This window comes from Perca fluviatilis, chromosome 22 (genome assembly GCF_010015445.1).
Source record: "Perca fluviatilis chromosome 22, GENO_Pfluv_1.0, whole genome shotgun sequence".
In the NCBI taxonomy this organism is placed as follows: domain Eukaryota; kingdom Metazoa; phylum Chordata; class Actinopteri; order Perciformes; family Percidae; genus Perca; species Perca fluviatilis.
In genome coordinates this window covers 17532873-17553097 of record NC_053133.1, presented here as the reverse complement: position 1 = coordinate 17553097, position 20225 = coordinate 17532873, and the positions used below count along the sequence as shown (strand labels likewise).

General features: G+C 39.9%; 2 protein-coding genes across 6 annotated transcripts; one reads left to right on the top strand and one right to left on the bottom strand.

Annotated features, from left to right (window-relative positions):
• Positions 1-133: 133 nt before the first annotated feature.
• On the bottom strand, positions 134-11024 carry LOC120552418 (U2 snRNP-associated SURP domain containing). Of its 3 annotated transcripts, XM_039790492.1 has the most exons (26): positions 10916-11024; positions 9594-9692; positions 9347-9461; positions 9067-9194; positions 8893-8963; positions 8633-8721; positions 8455-8490; positions 8264-8346; positions 7876-8041; positions 7572-7783; positions 7151-7194; positions 5350-5454; positions 5183-5249; positions 3681-3844; positions 3373-3535; positions 3201-3280; positions 2990-3077; positions 2750-2887; positions 2418-2607; positions 2211-2291; positions 2017-2068; positions 1768-1915; positions 1254-1364; positions 1031-1158; positions 750-935; positions 134-633 (listed from the first exon to the last, which is right to left on the bottom strand). In XM_039790492.1, exons 1-26 carry the CDS (start codon positions 10988-10990, stop codon positions 498-500), a joined length of 2955 nt encoding a protein of 984 aa, XP_039646426.1. In that variant the 5' UTR covers positions 10991-11024; the 3' UTR covers positions 134-497. The 3 variants fall into 3 exon arrangements, with proteins under 3 accessions (XP_039646426.1, XP_039646427.1, XP_039646428.1); XM_039790493.1 differs by lacking the exon at positions 8455-8490; XM_039790494.1 differs by lacking the exons at positions 7151-7194; positions 7876-8041; positions 8264-8346; ... (5 more) ...; positions 9594-9692; positions 10916-11024 and having other exon boundaries at positions 7572-7755.
• On the top strand, positions 10109-20032 carry pcolce2b (procollagen C-endopeptidase enhancer 2b). 3 transcript variants are annotated; one of them, XM_039790495.1, is made up of 10 exons: positions 10109-10202; positions 12073-12334; positions 12627-12735; positions 13209-13464; positions 14671-14795; positions 15282-15418; positions 15506-15669; positions 16671-16754; positions 18312-18479; positions 18829-20032. In XM_039790495.1, the coding sequence occupies exons 1-10, from the start codon at positions 10124-10126 to the stop codon at positions 18957-18959; spliced, it is 1515 nt and encodes a 504-aa protein (XP_039646429.1). In that variant the 5' UTR covers positions 10109-10123; the 3' UTR covers positions 18960-20032. The 3 variants fall into 3 exon arrangements, with proteins under 3 accessions (XP_039646429.1, XP_039646431.1, XP_039646432.1); XM_039790497.1 differs by lacking the exon at positions 10109-10202 and adding an exon at positions 10241-10303; XM_039790498.1 differs by lacking the exon at positions 10109-10202 and adding an exon at positions 11704-11812.
• Positions 20033-20225: the final 193 nt, after the last annotated feature.

Sequence of the window (20225 nt, the reverse complement as noted above, 5' to 3'; positions counted from 1 at the left end):
TTTTTGGTATCTTAAGAGGTTATAGCGTATGCTGTATAACACAACGTCCTGGGTTCAACTCCAGCCTTGTGACATGTCATCCCCCCTCTTATTTCTACAGTCCCTGTAAAAGGAGAAAATGCAACAACAAAAATACTTTATTAGGAATTCTTTTTAATGTGAACTACAAAAACAGAAAATGACAGCATGAATATGACTATTGTCATCACACTCTGTACGGGTGCGGTCTACCACATGGATGAATTCCATTGGGAGGTGATGGGGAATCAGGACACACAAGCACATTATTTTTTGTACAATATAAAACAGCAATGGCCCCATCCATTTGATACACCAGATGGCAACCCATGCAACACCCTCCACTCTTCATCGTCTATACATTAACATCTGAGCAGAGATCTTCAGCTGCCAAATCATTCAGTCAATCTTTTATACAACAGCGCAGAAAAAGGGAAGGAGGAGGATAGGCTGGTTTGGAGGTTGAAAGAAAATGTGTGTCAGTGTTTGCTCTTCTTTGATTTTTTGTGAGACCGATGGGGTGACCTTGATTTGGAGCGGGACTTCTTGGCTGATTTCTTGGGCGTCTTGGAACGCGACCTCCTGGATCGTTTGGGTGTGCGAGGTGAGGGTGATCTAGTGGGACACACAGGACCTTGTAATTACAGCTAAAAGTTTCAAGGTAAGAACCTATAGTTAACCAAAACATGGCTCTATTGACAACATCAGGAGAAGCACTGGGCAGCTCTTACCTCTTAGAGGACTTTTTGTTGCTGGAGCGCGGGGAGTCTTTATGGGTGGAGCGGGAAGATGTGTCTTTAGAGTACGAGCGGTCGGAGCGTTCTGATCTTTCTGACCGCTCTGAACGGGGGGAGGTTGAGCGGCCTCGTCTGCTGCTAGTCCGCGTTGGGCTGGGGGACCCACTGTGACGCCGCTTCCTATCAACCAGAGAGGACAAATATCTGTGAGAAATTAAACAAATCCCATGTTTTATAAACTACACCTTAACCAGCCTGCCAACTGGTTTTCTCACCTCTCTTTCCTGGTTGGTGTGTCTTCCTTCTCTTTTTCCTTCTTCAAGTCTTTCAACCGTGCTTCAGCTTTCTCCTTTTCTTTCTTCTCCCTCTCTCTCTCCCGTTCAAGTTTCTCCTTTTCTTTTTCCTACAATAAGGGAACAATAAATGACCCCAATTTTGAATTTTAATTCCTGTATTTGATATCACCTATAGTAAAATGTGCAGAGCCTAACTCGGTACCTTTTGTAGTAGTTTGTCCCTGTAGTGCTCCACCTGCTCCTGAATACTCTGCGCAGGCTTCTTGGGCCTCTTCCCAGACTCCAGCTCATCCTGGAACTTCATGACCTTAACCTGGGTGAACAATACAATAAAAGGAAAGTGGTCAAAACAATGGATTTCATTTGCATACAGAACACCACAAACATAATATGCTGGTCATGTAGTAGGGCTGGGCAATATATCAATATTATATTGATCTATGAAGCTAGATCGTCTTATCGTGATATGACACAATAACACGTGTCATATCTTGTCTCTCCTGGTTTTAAAGGCTACATTACAGCAAAGCGATGTCATTTTCTGAACTTACCAGACTTATCATTTGCCTTTACCCACTCAATGTATCTACATTATTGGTCAAAACCCTTCATTGTATTAAGATTTTGTGAAAGCACCAATAATCAACCCTACAATATCGCTGTGATATTTGATTTTTTCAATATCGCCCAGCTCTAGAACGTAGTATGGGGAGTACCTCTATCTCTCTGAGCTTTGTGCGTTTCTCCTCATTCATTTCAGACATTTTGGCCTTTATATCAGATTCATCTCTGATGGGGTTGGAGTAGCTCTGATTATCTTCTGAGCGAGGGCTCCTGTCATCATCATCGCTGTCCTCGTCATTCCTTCAGAATTGGAAACAGTTCATTAAAGAAAGGTTAAGGGTGCACCAATGTGTTCACAGAACAGTCCATTATCCTGAAAAGATAGCACACACAAAACTCACTTTTTTGTTTCTTCTGGCGGTTCAAATATCTCCCATTTTGAAGTTGTCACAGCTAAGGAGCAAACAAAAGACAGCATAACTGCAACTAAGAATGCACACAACCAAACTGGTGACAGAGATAATTCATGTACTGAAGTCAAGACTGTTCACATGTTAAAAGTTAGAAGTTTGATGCCACTTAAAAAAGGTCTCACCTTGAGCTTCCAACTCAGACTCATCCACCGCTTCCCATTTCGAGGGTGCAACCTTGAAGGCCGACTCCTTGGACGGATCCACTATAAAAAACAGCAAGAAATTGAAACACGGTACAAAAGCTGCATACTGTGGAACATTTGGAATGAGATCATCAATAACAACCACCACCTCATACAACATCCTATGTTAGTCTCTACACAACTCACAGGGTATTCCATCTATGTCTTCTTCCATGGGCTTGATAGGAACACCATCTAAATCATCCAGGGGGGCTCCGTCAATAGGGGCCCCATCAATGGGCCCTGCGTCAATTGGCACCCCATCCACGTCCTCCAGCAGAGCGCCATCTACATACTCCACTATTGGAGCCCCATCAATGTCCTCTGCTGGCTCAGCCTGGGCCAAAGACAGCACCAACATAAAATCAAGCTAGGACTTTAGTAACTCATGGAATAGCTTTGGAAAGCCAATTTAATATAGTAGAATTAAAAGTAGAAGAAAAGGGAGGATATTACAAAAGTATTGGTACATCATTTACCTCCACAATAACGACAGGGGGTTCCTTCTCTGCAGAGAGATTAACTAGACCCAGGAAGATGTTCTGCAGCTTGATAAGAAAGGGGTCTGGGTACACAGCCCAGTCCTCCCATGCCCGGAAGCATGCCATGACTCGTTGCTGCCAAAAAGAAAAGCAGACAAGGAGGGTTGAGTGACATGCTGTAGGTGACAAACTGATAAACTGGTAAATTATTAGTTTACTTGGTCGGACATTTGGTACCTTAAAGTTCTCACTCTGAAGGTGGCCCTGTATCGTTTTGTATGTCGCGTTGAGGTCTGCGAAAATCTGGCAGAGCTTTGTTTCAAAACTGTTGAAAGGAGGGGAAGAGCAATATTGTGAATTTGAAACAAAAGTAGGTGACTTAGGTTTTCCAATTTTAAATTGACAGTTCTGTGTAATGTAGTCGAGGAAGGTAGAGTACACAACTCACTATTTTCTGTAGTAAGATGCATTGGATACTTTGGCAGACGAGTTGTACAGCACATCAGAAACTAGATATAACCGTGCAATCTGAAATGTAAAAGAGAAAATGGTCATTCTTTTTTTAAATTTTTCACCAGAATGAGGACCATTTATTGGTCCTTTTCAGTGCTATATCTTGCCTTTTTGGGTAGAGGGGTTTTGAGGATGGACAGAGACTCTGTGACACACTCGACAATCTCTTCAGCTGCTTCGGCATGGCTGAGACAAAACAACATGGCTTCTGCTACGTCTCCCCTCCTGGGAGTCAAACCACGCAGCATCTCCTCTAGTTTGTCCCGCTCTCTGCAGGAATAAAGGGCAATTAAGCGTAATTCAGGTTCACCTACAGCAGGGCAATTTAATACATTTGTAAATCATGAGATGATACAGTTTTAGACTACATTTTAAACTGAATATATGCCAAAATGATTCAAGGAAATGGTCTTACTCTTCCTTCAAACAGCCTTTCTTGCTGCCCTCCTCCTCTTCCTCCTCCTCCTCGCCATCATCATAAGGCCCATGGAGATATGGATTAAGAGGAGGTGGACGCCACAACGAGCCATTCTTAAACATCCTAAAGTCCTCTGTCTTCCATTTGACTGGTGCTTCACCCTGAGCAATTAATTTACAGTTAATATCAAAACTGCTGGACTGTGATCCCAGAGTGTGTTGGGCAAGTTATTTCCAAAATGTAATACATTATAGATTAATAGTTACTGTCATTTGAGAGTAATTAGTTATATTACGGTCTCTGAATTGTAATGCGTTACACTACTTTTGCATTACTTTTGAGTTACTTTCGCCAAAATACCAGCGGAAGTTTGACTTGGCAGGTAGCTTGTGAATTTCACCACCGGATCAATAAAGTCTCCTCTTTATCGACTTTAATACATCCTAGATTATTCATAATATTTTGTATAATTAATATGGATATGCAAATTAACTAAAGCTATAAAAATAGATAAGTAAAACATACAATAGGCAAGTAGGAGAAAATGAAAATACTCAAAGTAACTTACAGTTGAATTTAAGTACGGCATTGTTGTAAAATGTTTGTTTAAAGCACTTTGAATAAGAAATTCATGTTGTTTAGTTTAAAACAATCTAAAGGAAATTGTCAATTGTAGTGCGATTAAAACTCACTATTTACATTATTTACAGTACTTTGATTTACAGCTGATATGTGAAAAGGTACACAACCTTATTTAACAGTAATTTAGTTTTACTGCGAACTGTCACAGGAAATGCTTTTATTTTTAAAGTAGCCTACACGGAAGTTGTCTGTTGTGCACTCTTGCTAGCTTGTGTTGAGACGAACATGAGACCATTGACATATATATAAAAGCGTGAGACCCTAGATGCAACACATGTCCATCAAGCTAAGTTGCTCACTTTCTTGTTTGTAAAACTGCAACATATTGTACAGTAAATGGTCACAGTAAAAGACAAGCGTGTCATTCGAAGCCATTCCACTACAGGCATAGAACTCTCCACGGCTGGTAAACTGCAATGATATTTACGTGTAGCAAGCCTAAACATTAATTCCCGACATGTTTAAATCTGTCAGCGGCTCGGACTGACTGGTGTCCGCGCTGACGTACCGTCACCTGTTGGGACACAGATGCTATGAAATAATACTCATGGCTTTTTTTTCTTCCTGTGAACAAATGTTTCGCGGTGTTGGGAAAGTCTTAAAAAAATGGTACGTTAAAATGCGTTGTAACTCGCGTTACTGAGATTGTAACGGGTATAATATTACCGAAATTTAATTAGTAATGCGTTATATTACTGCGTTACAGCAAAAAGGAATACATTACTGTAATTGCGTTACTTTTGTAATGCGTTACTCCCAACACTGATTCCAAAACATTATATATTTTTCCTTAATGTCAGATAAATACCAATGAAATTTTGTGCTGAACTCAAGCAATTTTTAAACAGAAATCAAACCTGTAGTATGGAGTACAGCTTCCACCGGTAGTATACATGTGCTGGGCTTTGGTTCTCAAATAGAAACCTGGAAGAAAAATCATAAACATGAGCATATGCATCATAACTTTGCAAAAACTACTAAAATGATAAAAGGGAATACATTACTGATGCGCAGTTGCACTGACCTGTACATGGGATTGTTGATTTCTCTGTTCATGATCATGGCTTCAAACATTGGGCCTTCACGCACCACAAACTCGATCATTCGGTGGATGAGAGAGAGCAAATTCCTACAAGAAAAACACAGTTAAAACAAACGGATTCAGACTGGCCTGACTCTTGACCACTACAAAAAGCCTGTCTGTTAAGGTTAAGTTTAATTTTTGCTTGGTGGCTTGACACTCAGAACAGTTGTCTCTTGACAGACATGATGCATTATTGACAAAACAAATGTTGCAGGGCATAACTGCAGATGTCAACATGCAATAGGCTGCAACTGAATAGTGCACTGCCATGGTCATAATTGCTTTAATGCACCTGGCAGAAGATGTCACTTAAAGCCGAAATATACAATAATTTCTATTTATTATTAATTTACTGTGAAGAATCAAGTGAGAAGCATCTTAAAAGAGAGACAACTGTCAAACAGTGTTACGTGACCAGGCATAAATTAAATGTAACTGTGCCTCTGAGCCTATGTACAACATCACTGCATAAATGCTGCCAAAAATCAAAACATTTACAGTAAAACTTTCATATAAATCAAGAACTACTTAAAAAGAAAAAGAAAAAATTAACAATTCAGGTAACAGTAGAATTTGTTCTCATCTTCTTTTAAATCATTAAGTTCATGCCGGTTTTCTTTAAGGCTACAGTGCAACAGGTTTTACGTTACATTGCACTGCCTGGACCCTTTCTTTGAATTCTTCCTTGATTCAATTTTGAAAGAAAAAAAAAAAAAAAGGGCACAAAGTGAAGCTGAAGAACTTGGGGAAATAGAAGAGAGTCATTGACAAGACACTGTATTAACTGAAAAGTCTGTCAATACAGTGCCTTTCATTTCCCACTCATGTCCTGACTAATGTAAAGTGAGGAAGAACCAAAGCAGTACAGGATTGTTGGCCTAAATAGGCTAAATATGTTATCTGCTGGTGGAGTTGATAATTGTGACTGAGATACAGCAGCAATACAGGCTCACTTAAATTTTTTTTGAAAAAAATGTGGGAAAAAAAAAAGAAAGCAGAAAAAAAAATAGTGCTAAAGTGGCCAACAAGACAAAGGATGTCTTTCATTTTACAACACAGATCACATTTACTTGTATTGGAGCCGATCGTACCAATGGCGGGGTAAAATTCAGTATACTTTCCCAATCCATCCCATGATGCTTTTCAGGTCCCTCGCTGCTGCAGACAGTTCAACTTGTGCTGCTCACCAAGGCCAATGTCAAAGGTCATTTATAGACTAATACTGGCAGGTTTGGATTTGTTGGCAGGGGCCAGATTTAGTGAGCTCCCGATAGAGTGACAGAGGCCAAGGGGGTAGACAGTCTGAGTGAGCAATGGTCAGAGAGCAGGATTTCACAACTACAGAACTAGAATCAGCAGGCTGTATGTGGCAGAGTGACAACTAAAGTTGAAAAACAACACAATTAAATGTTGATGTATGGAGTGGAACTGTGATGGACTAAAGTCATGATGTTTGGTTCTAAACAGCATATTTAATAAGCACTATAATGATGGTTTGCTACATATTTTAAAAGAAATATGAGTGATGGTGGAGTGTGAAAGAGCAAGTTACAAAACAAATTCGTCGATCAGTATTATTCTATCTACTAATATGAAGAGATTGTACAATAGCCTCAACCATTGCTCACCCATACGGACCAGCCCCCTGTAGCATGCAGTGATCAACCGATCAAACTTTAGCTTCATTATGGGATGTTTTTTCTATGTTTGTACACCAATTTAAAAAAAGAAAAACATGTACCTTTCTGTTGGGATAACCACTTTGACTATGGCTTGCGACAGAGTCTGTATATGAAGTCACATCAGATAATAAACATAGAATGTGAGTATTGTTAAAAAGGCAACAGGTGAAAAATATAAAAAATGCATTTTAAAGACAACAACTTTCCTTTACTGCTGTCAGTTTTACTAAAGGCCAAACACCCCTGACACTGTCTTCATTAACCATAACACTTTTCCATTTTCCACACGCTAACATTTCATTATACCCACACTTTGATATATAGTGCAAAACTAGTTTAATTCAGCAAGACAAAAGCTATCACAAAACTGGATTAAAGCTTGTACTGACTGCTCATGATAAAGGCTAACATCTTACCAGCTGAATTTACAAAACACTGCCATAACCCATGAGAAAATCCTAGGCTGACATGCTGAGTTACCTTCTCAAACTCCTCCTTGTTTTTAGGTGGAGGAAGCAATGGAGCATTGGGGTTCTTTAGCCTCTCCCGGGGCTGTGCGTTGAAGGGTAGGCCAGAGGGAGGTGGTGGGAGTGTGTGCTCCATCATGGAAGGAGGGATGTAGATGGGATGGGGTGGAATGGGCACGCCTTTGCCCCATCCTAATTTCATCTCAAATTTCATTATCATCTTTCCTGTAAAAGAGGTAAAAAAATATTTACAATGGCTGGAAAGAAAGTATGTGATTTATTTATTTAATTAATATTTAAAAAATCCTGCTTTGTACCATTTAGGTTCTTGAGCGCTCGCTCAGCATCCCTCCTGTTCATGAAAGCCACAAAGCCACAGTTCCTCTCCCGAGCCCTCTCCTCGTCTGTCCTCGGCCACATGATCTTCACACTGGCCAGCGGGCCATAGCGGCCGAACTCCTGACACAGCATTTCCTCATTCATCTAAAAGATAAAGACATACATGGATACTATTCTTGCTTCATAAATGGACATTGGGTAAATATCTGCCCAACATAACCACTTGACATTAAGAGCATAAGCAACACATTTCCTTTTGGTATATAATAATAAACACAACACACTCAAATCAAGCCCTCCTGTTCACAGCAAAGCTATGTCATCCCGTCTCTTCTTTACTTTATAAATGTTTGGATAGAAATTCACCTGTGGATTGATGTTTCCGAGATACAAGTTAGTGGTGGATGGGTCTCCAACATCATGGGAACCTGGCGCACAATCATCCAAAACTGCAGAGACAGAAAAGACAGAAGAATTTCCTACTGCTGTCTGACAAGACAACATACTTTCTTAGCAAGATGAAGATATTCACGGCCACTATATTAAGTCAAAATTACCACTGGACGGACGGTTTCTTCTTGAAGAACCATCCGCTAAAAGAAGCAGAAACGCAGTATAAATTTTGTTTCAGGGCAAAAGTGGACAAAGGGGGGTGAGTGGAGCAAGGCATGAAGGACGGCGCCATTTCAGGCCAAGTTAGTACATGGAACAGTCATGCAGCTTAAAGACACTTACATGAGCGTCTTCCATCTGTGCCCGCGAGAGGTTCGAAACGACTAACACGTCCTTTCAGCTTGTGTCTTTCATCCCTTTCCTCCTGTATTCTGCAGGAAACACCATGAAGTACAATTACACACAACATATGTTAAAATTATTACAACGTTCATACTTTTGGAACCGCACCATTACACACCATAACACCTGAGAAATACTAGTTTCCACTGCCCTAAACAAGAAAAATTGAAAGATTAAAACAGATGTGTGTTGAAACTTACTGTTTAAGTTCTTCTTTGAATAGCTCCAAGTTGCTCTTCTTCTTTTCCTTTTCAGTACTTTTCTTCACAGGCTGAAATACACATTTGGAAATAATATCAACAGTCAAAGTTTTAAAGCACAACTTACTACATCAGTAACAAGAAAGGCTACTTGTTGACTGTGGTAATACTTACATGTCTTTTGTCTACTGGTAAAAACTGAGGTGGGGTTTCCAAAGGCAAGAAGCTTTTTGGGGTTTGGGTCTCAAAACGTGACTTGGGCTTGTACAATTTCCCTTTCTTCTCATCAGCAGCTGCCTCCTCTGAAAGGTCAAAGAGTGTGTTTGTTCTGAATTCCACTACATTTACATTAGCATTTCACTTTTTCAAGTCGTGGATGGAGGATGTTGTGAACTGTGCTTTTGCCAAAACATATTATTCAATTCATTTGGGAATAATACAAGAAATATTGTACCTTTTGTTGCATTTGCAATACCACCACGGACAAAGGCTTTGACTTTGCCATCGCCTCCTCCTTCAAAAGCAGCAAGAAACTCCTCATAAATCTCTGCTGCTGCCCGCTCATCCTCCTGAACATAGACGCCAGTGTCAATGTAAATAAATACATACATCAACTTACAGAGAAACATCTTTACACAATGTGTACCCAGTTACCACAGATCAAATAGACAATATTCTCTAAAAAGGAAGCCAATACTTACTTTTTTCTTTATTTCATCTTGTTCCTTCTTGCTTAAGGTCCTCTTTGCCACTGCCATTTTACCAATGCTGAAAGACTTCAGTTTGCTCTCAAGCAGCGCCTGTTGATGTAAACAATGCATGGTTGACTGGCTTTAAAAGGTATTTCACAGTTTCACAATACAACTCTAAATGTGGGGCATATAACATTTCAATCAATCAAGAGTTTAGTTGTATAGCACTTTTCATACATAAAAATGTAACACAAAGTGCTTCCCAGAATCCACACAAAGCAATAAGTGGCTTTGTAATTAATAACACACTCAATAACAGCATTCATTAAAAATAAAAACAGGAGCTGTGGAAACACTATTAAATCTCATCAATTTACACTAAGAAAACACCAGAGGCAGATTTAGAAATAGATAAAAACTACAACTTGGTATATATATACCAACATACACCAAGAAGTAAAACAGGCTGAAATGCATAGATAAATAAACATAAATAAATACAGCTTACTTAAAAAACAGAATAAAAAGGTAAGTCTAGTATGCTTTTAAAAGTAATAACAGTCTCTGCTGCCCTCATATCCAGGCCATCACACGGATCACTTTACGTCGTTGTTCCAAGTTAGTATTATTCAGATGATTGCTAAAGCGTACAGCAATCATGTTGACAGGAAGATTAAGCGGGATCCATGGCCGTAACAACACGCAACTCGCACTACACGGTTAGCCAAGTGTCCAATCGTAGTTTGCGATCATTGCCTATACCTTTGATGGTGATTCTGTATTTTGCATTTAATGCGTATTTTCTATGTAACGTTAGTTGCAGCCGGACATCAGAAGTAGTGACAACTTAGCAAAATTAGCCAGAGGCCTAACAAGCAGGTATCTGCTGCAGCACCACCGACTGAATGACTGTTACAAGGAGCTAGCTAAGGCTAAAATATTGTTAGGCCCGAGTTCCAAAATATTACATGTACTATTTCTAAATCCAAACACATATCAACTAAACGTTGTCCTGAAGACTAACTATATCCGTATCAGCTGGTTAGCAAACACTATTCATTTCAGGGTCAACTGCCCTGACTAGTACTCCTTGTGGTAACGTTAGTTAAATCGCTTAGTTTAGCTTAGCTAAATTAGCCAGTGTGGCCAAAGGGTAACGTTAGCTTTAGCGTGTTAGTAGTTAGCTAACACCGTTGCGCACACTCGCGACTCTAGTCTCTTACAGGCTATACATATGTAAATAGTCAACGTTGTGGTTCATAATATTATTTACAATGTTTTCATTACAACAGATAAGACATAGCTAATGCATGTAAAAACAGTAAATTCACCTTAGCGCTAGCTTTTTGAGAGCCACCAGGCGTTCGGTCCGCCATCTTTTGTTGAACTAAAATAAAATCGATCATCGATTAGAAGATAGCGGCAAACGTGCACTCCAGGCTACACAATCAATCACCGAACCAGTGATGGCTAAACCCAGAGTGATAGAGAAAGACATGGCTCTGGCTAAACCTATATTTACAGCCATTCTTTGGTGGTCATGTTTACATGAACAAAAAAACGCAAATAGCCGTGTAATTTCAATTTGGGGTAATGTTATATCATTAGTTTAAACGTTTTAATTATTTGTATTTTTTATATCATTCCCTGTGTTTGTTTTATTCTGCTGGCTTTCATGATTTTTAACGTATTGTCTTATTGTTGTAATTTTTAGTCAACGGCTTACTCATTTTTTGTTTTGTTTTTGTTTTGTTTTCAACTGTGTTGTTTTCATTTTGTCTGTGAAGCACTTTGGACTGCATGCTTGCATGAAAAGTGGTATGCCTACAAAAGTTGAGTTGAGTGTATGAAAATTGCAATGAATTGCAAATTGTAATCTCTTTTTACATGGTCATTTAAAGCATCCATTCCAATTGTTTTTTGTTTTTTTGTTATGTCACATATGCTAGAGATGTGCATAATGCCAGATCAATTTGTATCCGCAGTCATTTAATTGATAACGGTGTATTTGAGCTAATAAAATATGTACCAAGTAGCTGGGCCGTATTTAGTCCAGTAGGTGGTGCTCTCGCTCTCTACGTTAGGCTACCTGCATCAATTTTCTTATTCTGACAACCCACTACCTTAGGCGATTTCAAACACCTACTTATAATGATGTATCAGCTAGTGTAAAATGCACATTCTTATTATAGAACAGGCCACAGTTGTCCTCTATCACTCCACATCTGGTCAGTATGATACTATCCTACTGTGTTTCGCACATTGCAGGCACTGAGTTAGTGATCTTGGGTAGCCTATCAAGTATCTGCCATATGTATGGTGGTATATTGTTTGGAATGCCAAACCATTCATGTATGTCTGGAGTCAAGTTTATTCATGCCACTTCCTTCAAGGTTTTTTTTTTACGCCAGGTGCCGTATGAAACTAATGTGAGACCTCACACCCTCCCAACGCGTCTTTAATGTTTTTTCTTTTTTTTTTTAAGCAGCAGCCTGTGCTTCGTCCCTCCTTCCAGACAGAACAAATACTATATTCATCTTCTACGGCTTGCAGTTACTGGAACTCCCTGCAGGAACTCCTGGTTACTTTACTCCACCGTTTGAGCTGCAGAACACAATGCCATTCATGCCACGGGGCGAAAACCGGCGAAGCGCCTGCTCCCTTAACCCAGCAATGTGGAGAACATGCAGTATTTTTTGCGCATGGAGTCTACTGTTCTTGACAGAGGTCTGTGCGCAGTCTCAGCGGAGGTACACCTTTATTTACAATTTTTCATCAATTGATTTGAAAGCTTTATGAGTGAGCAAGGTGTCGATCTCATGTAGCGTGTGGAGAAGCAGCGTCAGTGGACTGGAGTTTATAAATTTAGAGGAATATTCTGCAGTCCGGAGTGCCTCCAGTCAGGACATATGGCGCACTGAATTAAATCTGTGTTATATCTACCGCAGGCTGTCGTTAACACATAGCCTATATAATGTTTATTGTTTTACCACATCATTATTTGATATTTTGAAAAAAGAAAACATTCTTTTCCCCCTTTAGACCAACCTTCACATGCGGCGGGAACATTACAGGAGATTCTGGAGTAATCGGGAGCCAGGGGTACCCAGGAGTTTACCCTCCAAATACCAAATGTGTGTGGAGGATTACAGTAAGTCCAATTTCAAATTCACCTTTTGCTTTCTTAATATAGCCTAGAATAATAATAATGATAAAATTGATGGATACATTGTCAACTAAAAACACATCAAACAGCTCCACAATATAATAGTATGATTCACTAACTCCTAATTTCCTTCCAAAAAATACTTCACCACAGCCAGCTTAAGGCAGTTTTCCTGACTGGCTCCTTTACATTAGGCTACTGCCCATTTGAACAATCAAACTTATAATGTGGCTGCGCCAAGTTTCATTTTGCCTGCTCCACATAAGTCAGGCTTACTGTTAAACATGTTGTTAGTATCTACAATCACATGTGGAGATGATTGTTTTACTGGACATCATTGAAGTAACAAGCCAACATTCATGGGAGGTGTGTAGCCTACCTATTGTGACATTTTATTGCTCTCAGCAATAATTGTAATTATGTTAAACCCTTAATGCCTGCTGTAAATTCCCACGCAGGTCCCTGAGGGAAAGGTCGTGGTCCTGTCATTCCGCTTTATTGACTTGGAGAGCGACAACCTGTGCCGCTATGACTATGTGGATGTTTACAGTGGCCATATCAGTGTGCAAAGACTTGGTCGCTTCTGTGGGACGTTCAAGCCAGGAGCCCTGGTATCCACGGGCAACAAGATGCTCCTGCAGATGGTATCTGATGCCAACACAGCTGGGAGTGGCTTCCTGGCTGTTTTCTCTGCTGCCCACCCACATGAGAGAGGTAGGCAAACATGGGAAGAAGAAGCTTGAAGAATAGTTTTGGCATGCTGGCTCTTAATTTTGCTGTCCTACACATAGGTGCCAGGGTTGCAAGGGTATCAGCTGTGTAGAGAATATATTGCCGCTACCCAAGCACGTAATACAGAGACACTAAGACTGTGTCTTAGCCATGACTTCACCCCGTAAAGGAATCTGATACTGGCCTGGGAGTGTGTTTGTGTGGCACAGGGTCAGTCTTTTAAAAGCACATTAACAAGGCTGTATAACACGAGTAGATTCAGTGAGGTCATTGCATGGTACCACAATACCCAGACATGCAGAAAAAAATTCCCTCCTCATTAGAATTCAGCTTTTGCTTAACACTTTCCAGGCGTGCATACACACAGTAAAACAGAAGGAGGTATAGTTTTTCTTCTGCTCAGTAAAAACAGTGACCTTTGGGGGTTTCGGGTGTCTGAAACAAGGCTATGTATGGGTTTAAGGTTCCAGCATGTGGACAAAAAGGGAAGAATATCTTAACACTTCTCGCAGTATGATGTGGAATTTCTCACTGACATTTCTTGAAGCACTTTGGTAGAAGCCACAGGTCAGAAGTATAACTTAGAGTTGAATGAGCCTCTTCCTCTCTGCAGGGTTGCAAATTCACGTCTTCTGTTTCTGTGGAATTTTAATGGCAGGTTCTCTGTACCCAAGGAGCTGACAGCTGTACAATGGACAATGTCTGTTAACCTGCCTGCCTGGCTCTTACACAATGGATGGTAGCAGATAGACTGTTGCCGTGCAGTCTCTGAGCATTGTCAAAACTGTACAGCACAACGTTTGTTAAGTGTCTATTCTTGTGACTGTACTAAATTGTACTTCTTCTTTCAACATGTTGCAAAGAAAACATGTCTTCGAGAGATTCAGTTCTTCTCACACAGTCTGTGTGGTTATTGAACTGATGTTTCTCAGATGCTTGAGGACGTTGGAAGCATGCCGTCTTTTTTAAACTGTTCACTGCACAGGACTAATGAATGACTTGCTTTATAGGGTACACATAATGACAAAGAAGGCTACGAGAGCAACTATTACAGTAGGGGTTAATTGCAGGATCATATAATGTACATGTCGTTCCTGCATTCTAAAATGATGATGAATAAGCAACAGGAATTATATTTTGTAGATTCCTGATGACTACCCAAGATTAACTTAAGTAATTACTCTTCAGGGGAACAGTACTGTGGAGGCAGATTGGACAAGCCCTCTGGGACTTTTAAAACTCCCAACTGGCCTGAGAAGGACTACCCAGCTGGTGTCACCTGCTCCTGGCACATAGTGGCACCAAAGAACCAGGTCTGAGAGTTCAACATGAATTCATCTTAATGTTTCTTAATAAAAGGAGGTGTTATATGTCAAGTTCTGATAGCAAACAACTCTTAAAGGAATATAGATTTAGGCAAATTGGCCTATTGAACCGCTACTGCATATGTGAAAAAAGTTGTATAAAGCCTTTTGTGGCTCTAGCATAACACCCCCTGCATTGTAGGTAATGTAGGCGGCAGGTTTTGACAAGGAAGAAGAATGTTTGGAATAAAAAAAGATGGTATCTCTAGTTCTGCTGTGTAGATTTTGATCCTTCTTTTAAACTGTCCTTCATGAGTCTGACATCATTACAGCAGTGTAATGCTAAATCTGTGGAGTACTCTTTTAAAAGGGGCCAATGTGTAATTCATCCCACAAATGATAGGGTACCCTTTAATCAGACAACCTACCCTGATAGCCCTATTGCAAGCTTTTGCTTGATGAAAGATTTTCTTTGTGGTTTGTCTATTGCTGCAGATTATTGAAGTCAAGTTCGAAAAGTTTGATGTGGAAAGGGATAACTACTGCCGCTATGACCATGTTTCCATTTTCAACGGGGCAGAAATCAACGACGCCAAGAGAATTGGCAAATACTGTGGAGACAGCCCCCCAGCGTAGGTGATTCTGATTTTATTTTCAGTAAAACCATCCATCCTATGAATTCCTCTCAGTTTACACTCAGTCTGTGTTTTTGTTTGCAGGCCAGTGTTCTCAGACGGGAACCAGCTCCTCATCCAGTTCCTGTCAGATCTCAGTCTAACTGCAGACGGCTTCATTGGACACTACAAGTTCAGACCAAAGAAATTCCCCACCACCACGATACCACCCACCACTACCACTCAGCCAGTCACCACCAGGCCCATACGTAGGTAGCAACTCTTATCCAATAAAAACCTCTAGAGGTCTTCTAACATCTGTATTTGTTGACGTAGCTATGAGACATACTGGCTTTGTACTACTGGATTCTCTTGCCAACATGTGCGGTTTATCTTTAAATTTAAACACGAGGGACATCTGCAATCTGCTTCTGATAGCAGATCTGGGCAAAAAAAGAACTAAGTGAAGTGTACTGCTAGAGTCATCTTTAGACTGCTTTTGTTTAAGAGTTCTGAATCAGAACTGCTTTACAGTACATGTGGATAAATAGCTAACATAATTACAAATAATCTTTGTTTAACGGATCACTTTTACCCATTTTATGAACACAAACGGTCAAACTAAATAGTGGATCTTCACAATCTGACATGCAGTTGTGATGCATCATTGTCCTGCTGGAGACTGCAGGTTATATTAAAGATGCAGCCAACAGCAGCACATGTTCAAACACAACATATGCTTAAAACGTCTTTTCCTCATATTTTCTCTTGTGCACATAACACAAGTTCATATACAATGCGGGCATGTGTTCGCACCCGCAATCACCGCTCATTTTTATACTCAAACTCACTTTTCCACACACTGTTGTTTTTTCCCCTTAGTCAAGCCAGGTTATTTCGGTGCCTCCCTGCCATGATGCCATCATGCGACAGCGCTTTCTTGTTAGCTTATCACTCCTGACTTTTCCCTCTCCAGTAAGAATAATATTTAGACAGTCAGCTTGTATTTTCTTGGTTCTGTCCTTTATGGACTCTTTACCATCTCTAACTCGAAAAACAGATGTTCCCTTGTCACATTATCTCGCTATTTTACACACTGCACATTGTCTCTGAGGCTGACAGGCAGCCATTTATTTGGAGACACTCTTATGTTACTGAGAACAATCTGTTAACCACAATAGAAATAGATGCAACCATAACCTACATGCTTGTGTCACTGGCAGGCAAAATTACAGAGGTTTAATTTTCTTTTTTTTCTTTGTTTCCACAGCTCTAAAGTACTCTGTAGCCCTGTGCCAGCAGAAATGCAAAAGATGGGGAACACTTGAGAGCAATTACTGCTCCAGCAATTTTGGTAAGAACATCAGTGCTTATTGCAATTTATTTAAACCACATAAGCTACAGTAACTAATATGTCCCAGCTTTGCTAAGGTCATTATTGAACATATTTACTGTTACTGTACATACAGAGTATGAACCTTAACAGTACAGATTCTTCAAAGATTTACGTCAGCCAAATCTCCCCTAACAAGCAGTTTACAGTCCTAATCATGTCACTATCTTTGCTCCTCTGATTTCTCACTGCGCATCTCAAAGACTTCCTTGATAGCCTGTCAGGAAGTGAAGGAGTGTATACAGTAGGACACAGTTACCTCCAGTGTAAACACACACATACACACTCAGCCTCTGACTTTGGGTAAACTGTTAATAAATGACTGAGCGCGTTGACTCAGGCTCGGTCTCCGTTTGCTACTCTCTCTCTGATGTTTTCCTCTTAGCGATGTTTACCACATGTGTTAGATTGGCATTTCAAAGGGTTCACTTGGATTTGCATCAGGAACTGAGAAAAAAAGGCAAGCGACGTGGTGGTGCATGTGGAAAAAAATCACCGTGATGTGGTGGCAGAGTCGGCACACAATGTGTTACATGATGAAGTAGCGAGGCGGTAGACTAAAAATAGTTTGTCGAATCAACACTTAAAGTCATAACTGTTGGTATTGTTTAATCTAACAATGAGATATGTGCGCTTTCAATTGTCAAAAGCAGTTCACTGGTTTATGTAACAGAAGCATCAGATACAATAACATTACTGAAACAGGCAGTCCTCTGGCTATTCTCATCCCTGTCAGGAAATGAAACAGTATGTGAAGTCCAGACATATTGGTACCATCAGTGTAAAGAATCCTGTTCATGCTGAATGAAACGTGATTCCCTCTCACTCCACTGGCTCCACTGTCCACTCAGCTGTCACTGCCAAATGTCCAAACAACAAAACAGTAGTACATTTGGAGACTCAGTCAGACTAAACAGAAAATGACGGAAACTTCACCCTTAACAGTTTGTTAGCACAACCAAATAAAAAAAAGATCTGGGAGATACAGAAGTTGGTAGCTTTTCTTTTTCAGAGAAATTAACCTTTAAGAGGATTTCTCATGGAGTTTCACATTTGCCTTACAGTGTTTAAAACAGAAAAAATAATTGTGTAGATGAAAGCAGTTGCTATGTGTTTTCTCTCTTTGATTGTATATAGTATGTAGAATCGTGTGACCTCAGTTCCACTGACTCAAAACATTTCAGCTGTCTGCTGGACAATTATGATATCACACATTTAACTTGGCGTTGTCACAGACAGGGCCATATCTTGGAAATGCTTATCTTTTGAAAGTCTTAAAATGACAGTAATGATATCCTTCATGTGTTTTCTGAGTTGTGTGTTGTTGTATGTCTTGCCAAGTTTCTTTTAATAAAAATGAAATCTCTTTATCAATGTCTAGGCTTTATTGTTTATGAGGAAGTGTGTCAGGTATTGTGTATAGCAAGGGCAAATATATTGTCATTATGTGATGTACTATTTTAGTGGGTTTTCAGTATGGGTTCATTTGTCATGCATGTATGTGTGTGCCCATGACAGTGATAACCGGGACTGTCATTACTGCGGTGATGAGAGGAGGAAGTATGTACGCCACCATCTCTATAATCAACGTTTATAAAGAAGGCACTCTGGCCATCCAGCAGGCAGGAAAGACGATGAGCACCAAGATCATTATCCTGTGCAAGAAGTGTCCATTTGTAAGGAGAGGTAAGTTCACAGAGTGCTGGTGAAATAAAAAAATATATAAAAAAATGTATCCGTATCTAAATGATGATAATCAGTATGATGTTCGTAATTGACTGTTTTGAATAACCTATGGCTCTGAGTTTGCCTCCTTTGCTGTGCCATCACGCACAGTTGATAGAGCTCGCCCCAAAGTGTGAGGTGAGCGGCAGAACTCACTGTCTAAACAGTCAGAACATAAAATATGTTTATATGTATGCATATAAACATATGGTATACAGACCTGCCGTGTGGAGATTCTGATATTTGGCCTCCCTGAATGTCTCTGCCGTTCCGCCACTGCATTCAGGTTTTTTGTGTGTGACCTCCCCAGGCTTGAACTACGTCTTCATGGGCCAGGTGGACGAGGATGGCCGGGGGAAAATCGCCCCCCACCACTTTGTTATGGCGTTTAAGACAAAGAACCAGAAAGGACTCAACGTTCTGAAAAACAAGCAGTGCTGAGTTCCAGTAGCGCTGAGGTTTTCCACTGGACAGGTTTGCCTGAGGCTCAGCTGTGGATGGAAACAATTAAGCAAAGAAATGATCTCCATCTCAACAACACAAACACCACAACAAAACTGAAAGTGGATGCAGAGATGCCAGAACAAAACTTAACATAATCCATTCAATTAGGTGCAACTTAGAGTTTTGCATTTATTAATTTTGCTGCAGATCGCATGTTTTTAGAATAAACAAGAAGACATTAAGTACTTCTACTTCTGTCTGTCTTCTTTTAAAAGACCAGTAGGTTAGTCTGTTTTATAACCTCAGATTAATCAGCAACACAATTAGTTGAAGTTTCCATCCCTGTTCCACAGCCCATTCTCACTCTGCCTAGTCACATTCCTGTCATGCCCCGAGCACGGATTTAAAATGTAGCCAGTAACAGGCGCCCAGAATAGGGAGTATAACAATTTACGTTTCAGTTTTTCATAAAACAAACATTAATCAGATTGTTTAAATTTTCAGTGTGCACACCTGTTCTGACATCCTGTGATGGCACTATTCATTTCACATTTTTCTACATTCTACTTTTCAGTTTTTTTCCCTTTTGAGGCTGTGGAGTGCAATGTGATTGCAATGGATTTTATTATTTAGTATATGCATTAAACAATAATATCTTTAATTTCACAAGGCTGATTAATATCCATAGGGGATTTGTCACAGCTGATTGTTGTTGCTTGAATGACGGCATTAACAACCTGCAGTTCATTTTCTGTGTTCAATTTTAATGGGCAGGATTTGGAAGTTTTTATGTGGTGGTAAAAAAAGTGCAATATTTAATATATACATGATTCTTTTTTGAAAGATTTTTATGCTGTTTTTTTGTGAAAGAAATGAGGACCTTCCTAGCTAAAGCTCTTTTTCTTTAGTTTGTTTACAGATGCAAAGCACCGCTATCAGCATACATCATTTACTTTGTTTTTAAAGGCAGAGCTATGAAATGAAAAATATTTTCATATGAAAAAGTCTGTGAATATTATTTATATTTTATTGTTTTCATCTTCCAAAATAAAACTCCTTTAACATGTTCATTTTGTTTCTCTGTCTTTGTACAAGAACTTTCAGCTTAAAACAAAATAATTCCAAATAATATGTGAGTTTGTTGAGAGCAGTTAAGGCTGCTATGCTCTGCTCAGCATGAGAATGGACCAGGTGCGTGTAATGTGACTCTCACATGACCTGGACTGCTGGGCAGTTGGCTGAACAGTTGACAGTTTTCTGGCT

What these genes read in the sequence shown, in the direction of transcription:
- pcolce2b (XM_039790495.1), top strand. Translation starts at nt 10,124, where the DNA reads ATGCTTTTAAAAGTAATAACAGTCTCTGCTGCCCTCATATCCAGGCCA. An exon ending in TGTGCGCAGTCTCAGCGGAG is followed by an intron (nt 12,335 to 12,626) that starts GTACACCTTTAT and finishes TTCCCCCTTTAG; the next exon opens with ACCAACCTTCACATGCGGCG. An exon ending in GTGTCCATTTGTAAGGAGAG is followed by an intron (nt 18,480 to 18,828) that starts GTAAGTTCACAG and finishes TGACCTCCCCAG; the next exon opens with GCTTGAACTACGTCTTCATG.
- LOC120552418 (XM_039790492.1), bottom strand. Translation starts at nt 10,990, where the DNA reads ATGATCGATTTTATTTTAGTTCAACAAAAGATGGCGGACCGAACGCCT. An exon ending in TTCAGAGTGAGAACTTTAAG is followed by an intron (nt 2,888 to 2,989) that starts GTACCAAATGTC and finishes TCTTTTTGGCAG; the next exon opens with CAACGAGTCATGGCATGCTT. An exon ending in CAAAGCTCAGAGAGATAGAG is followed by an intron (nt 1,365 to 1,767) that starts GTACTCCCCATA and finishes TTGTTCACCCAG; the next exon opens with GTTAAGGTCATGAAGTTCCA.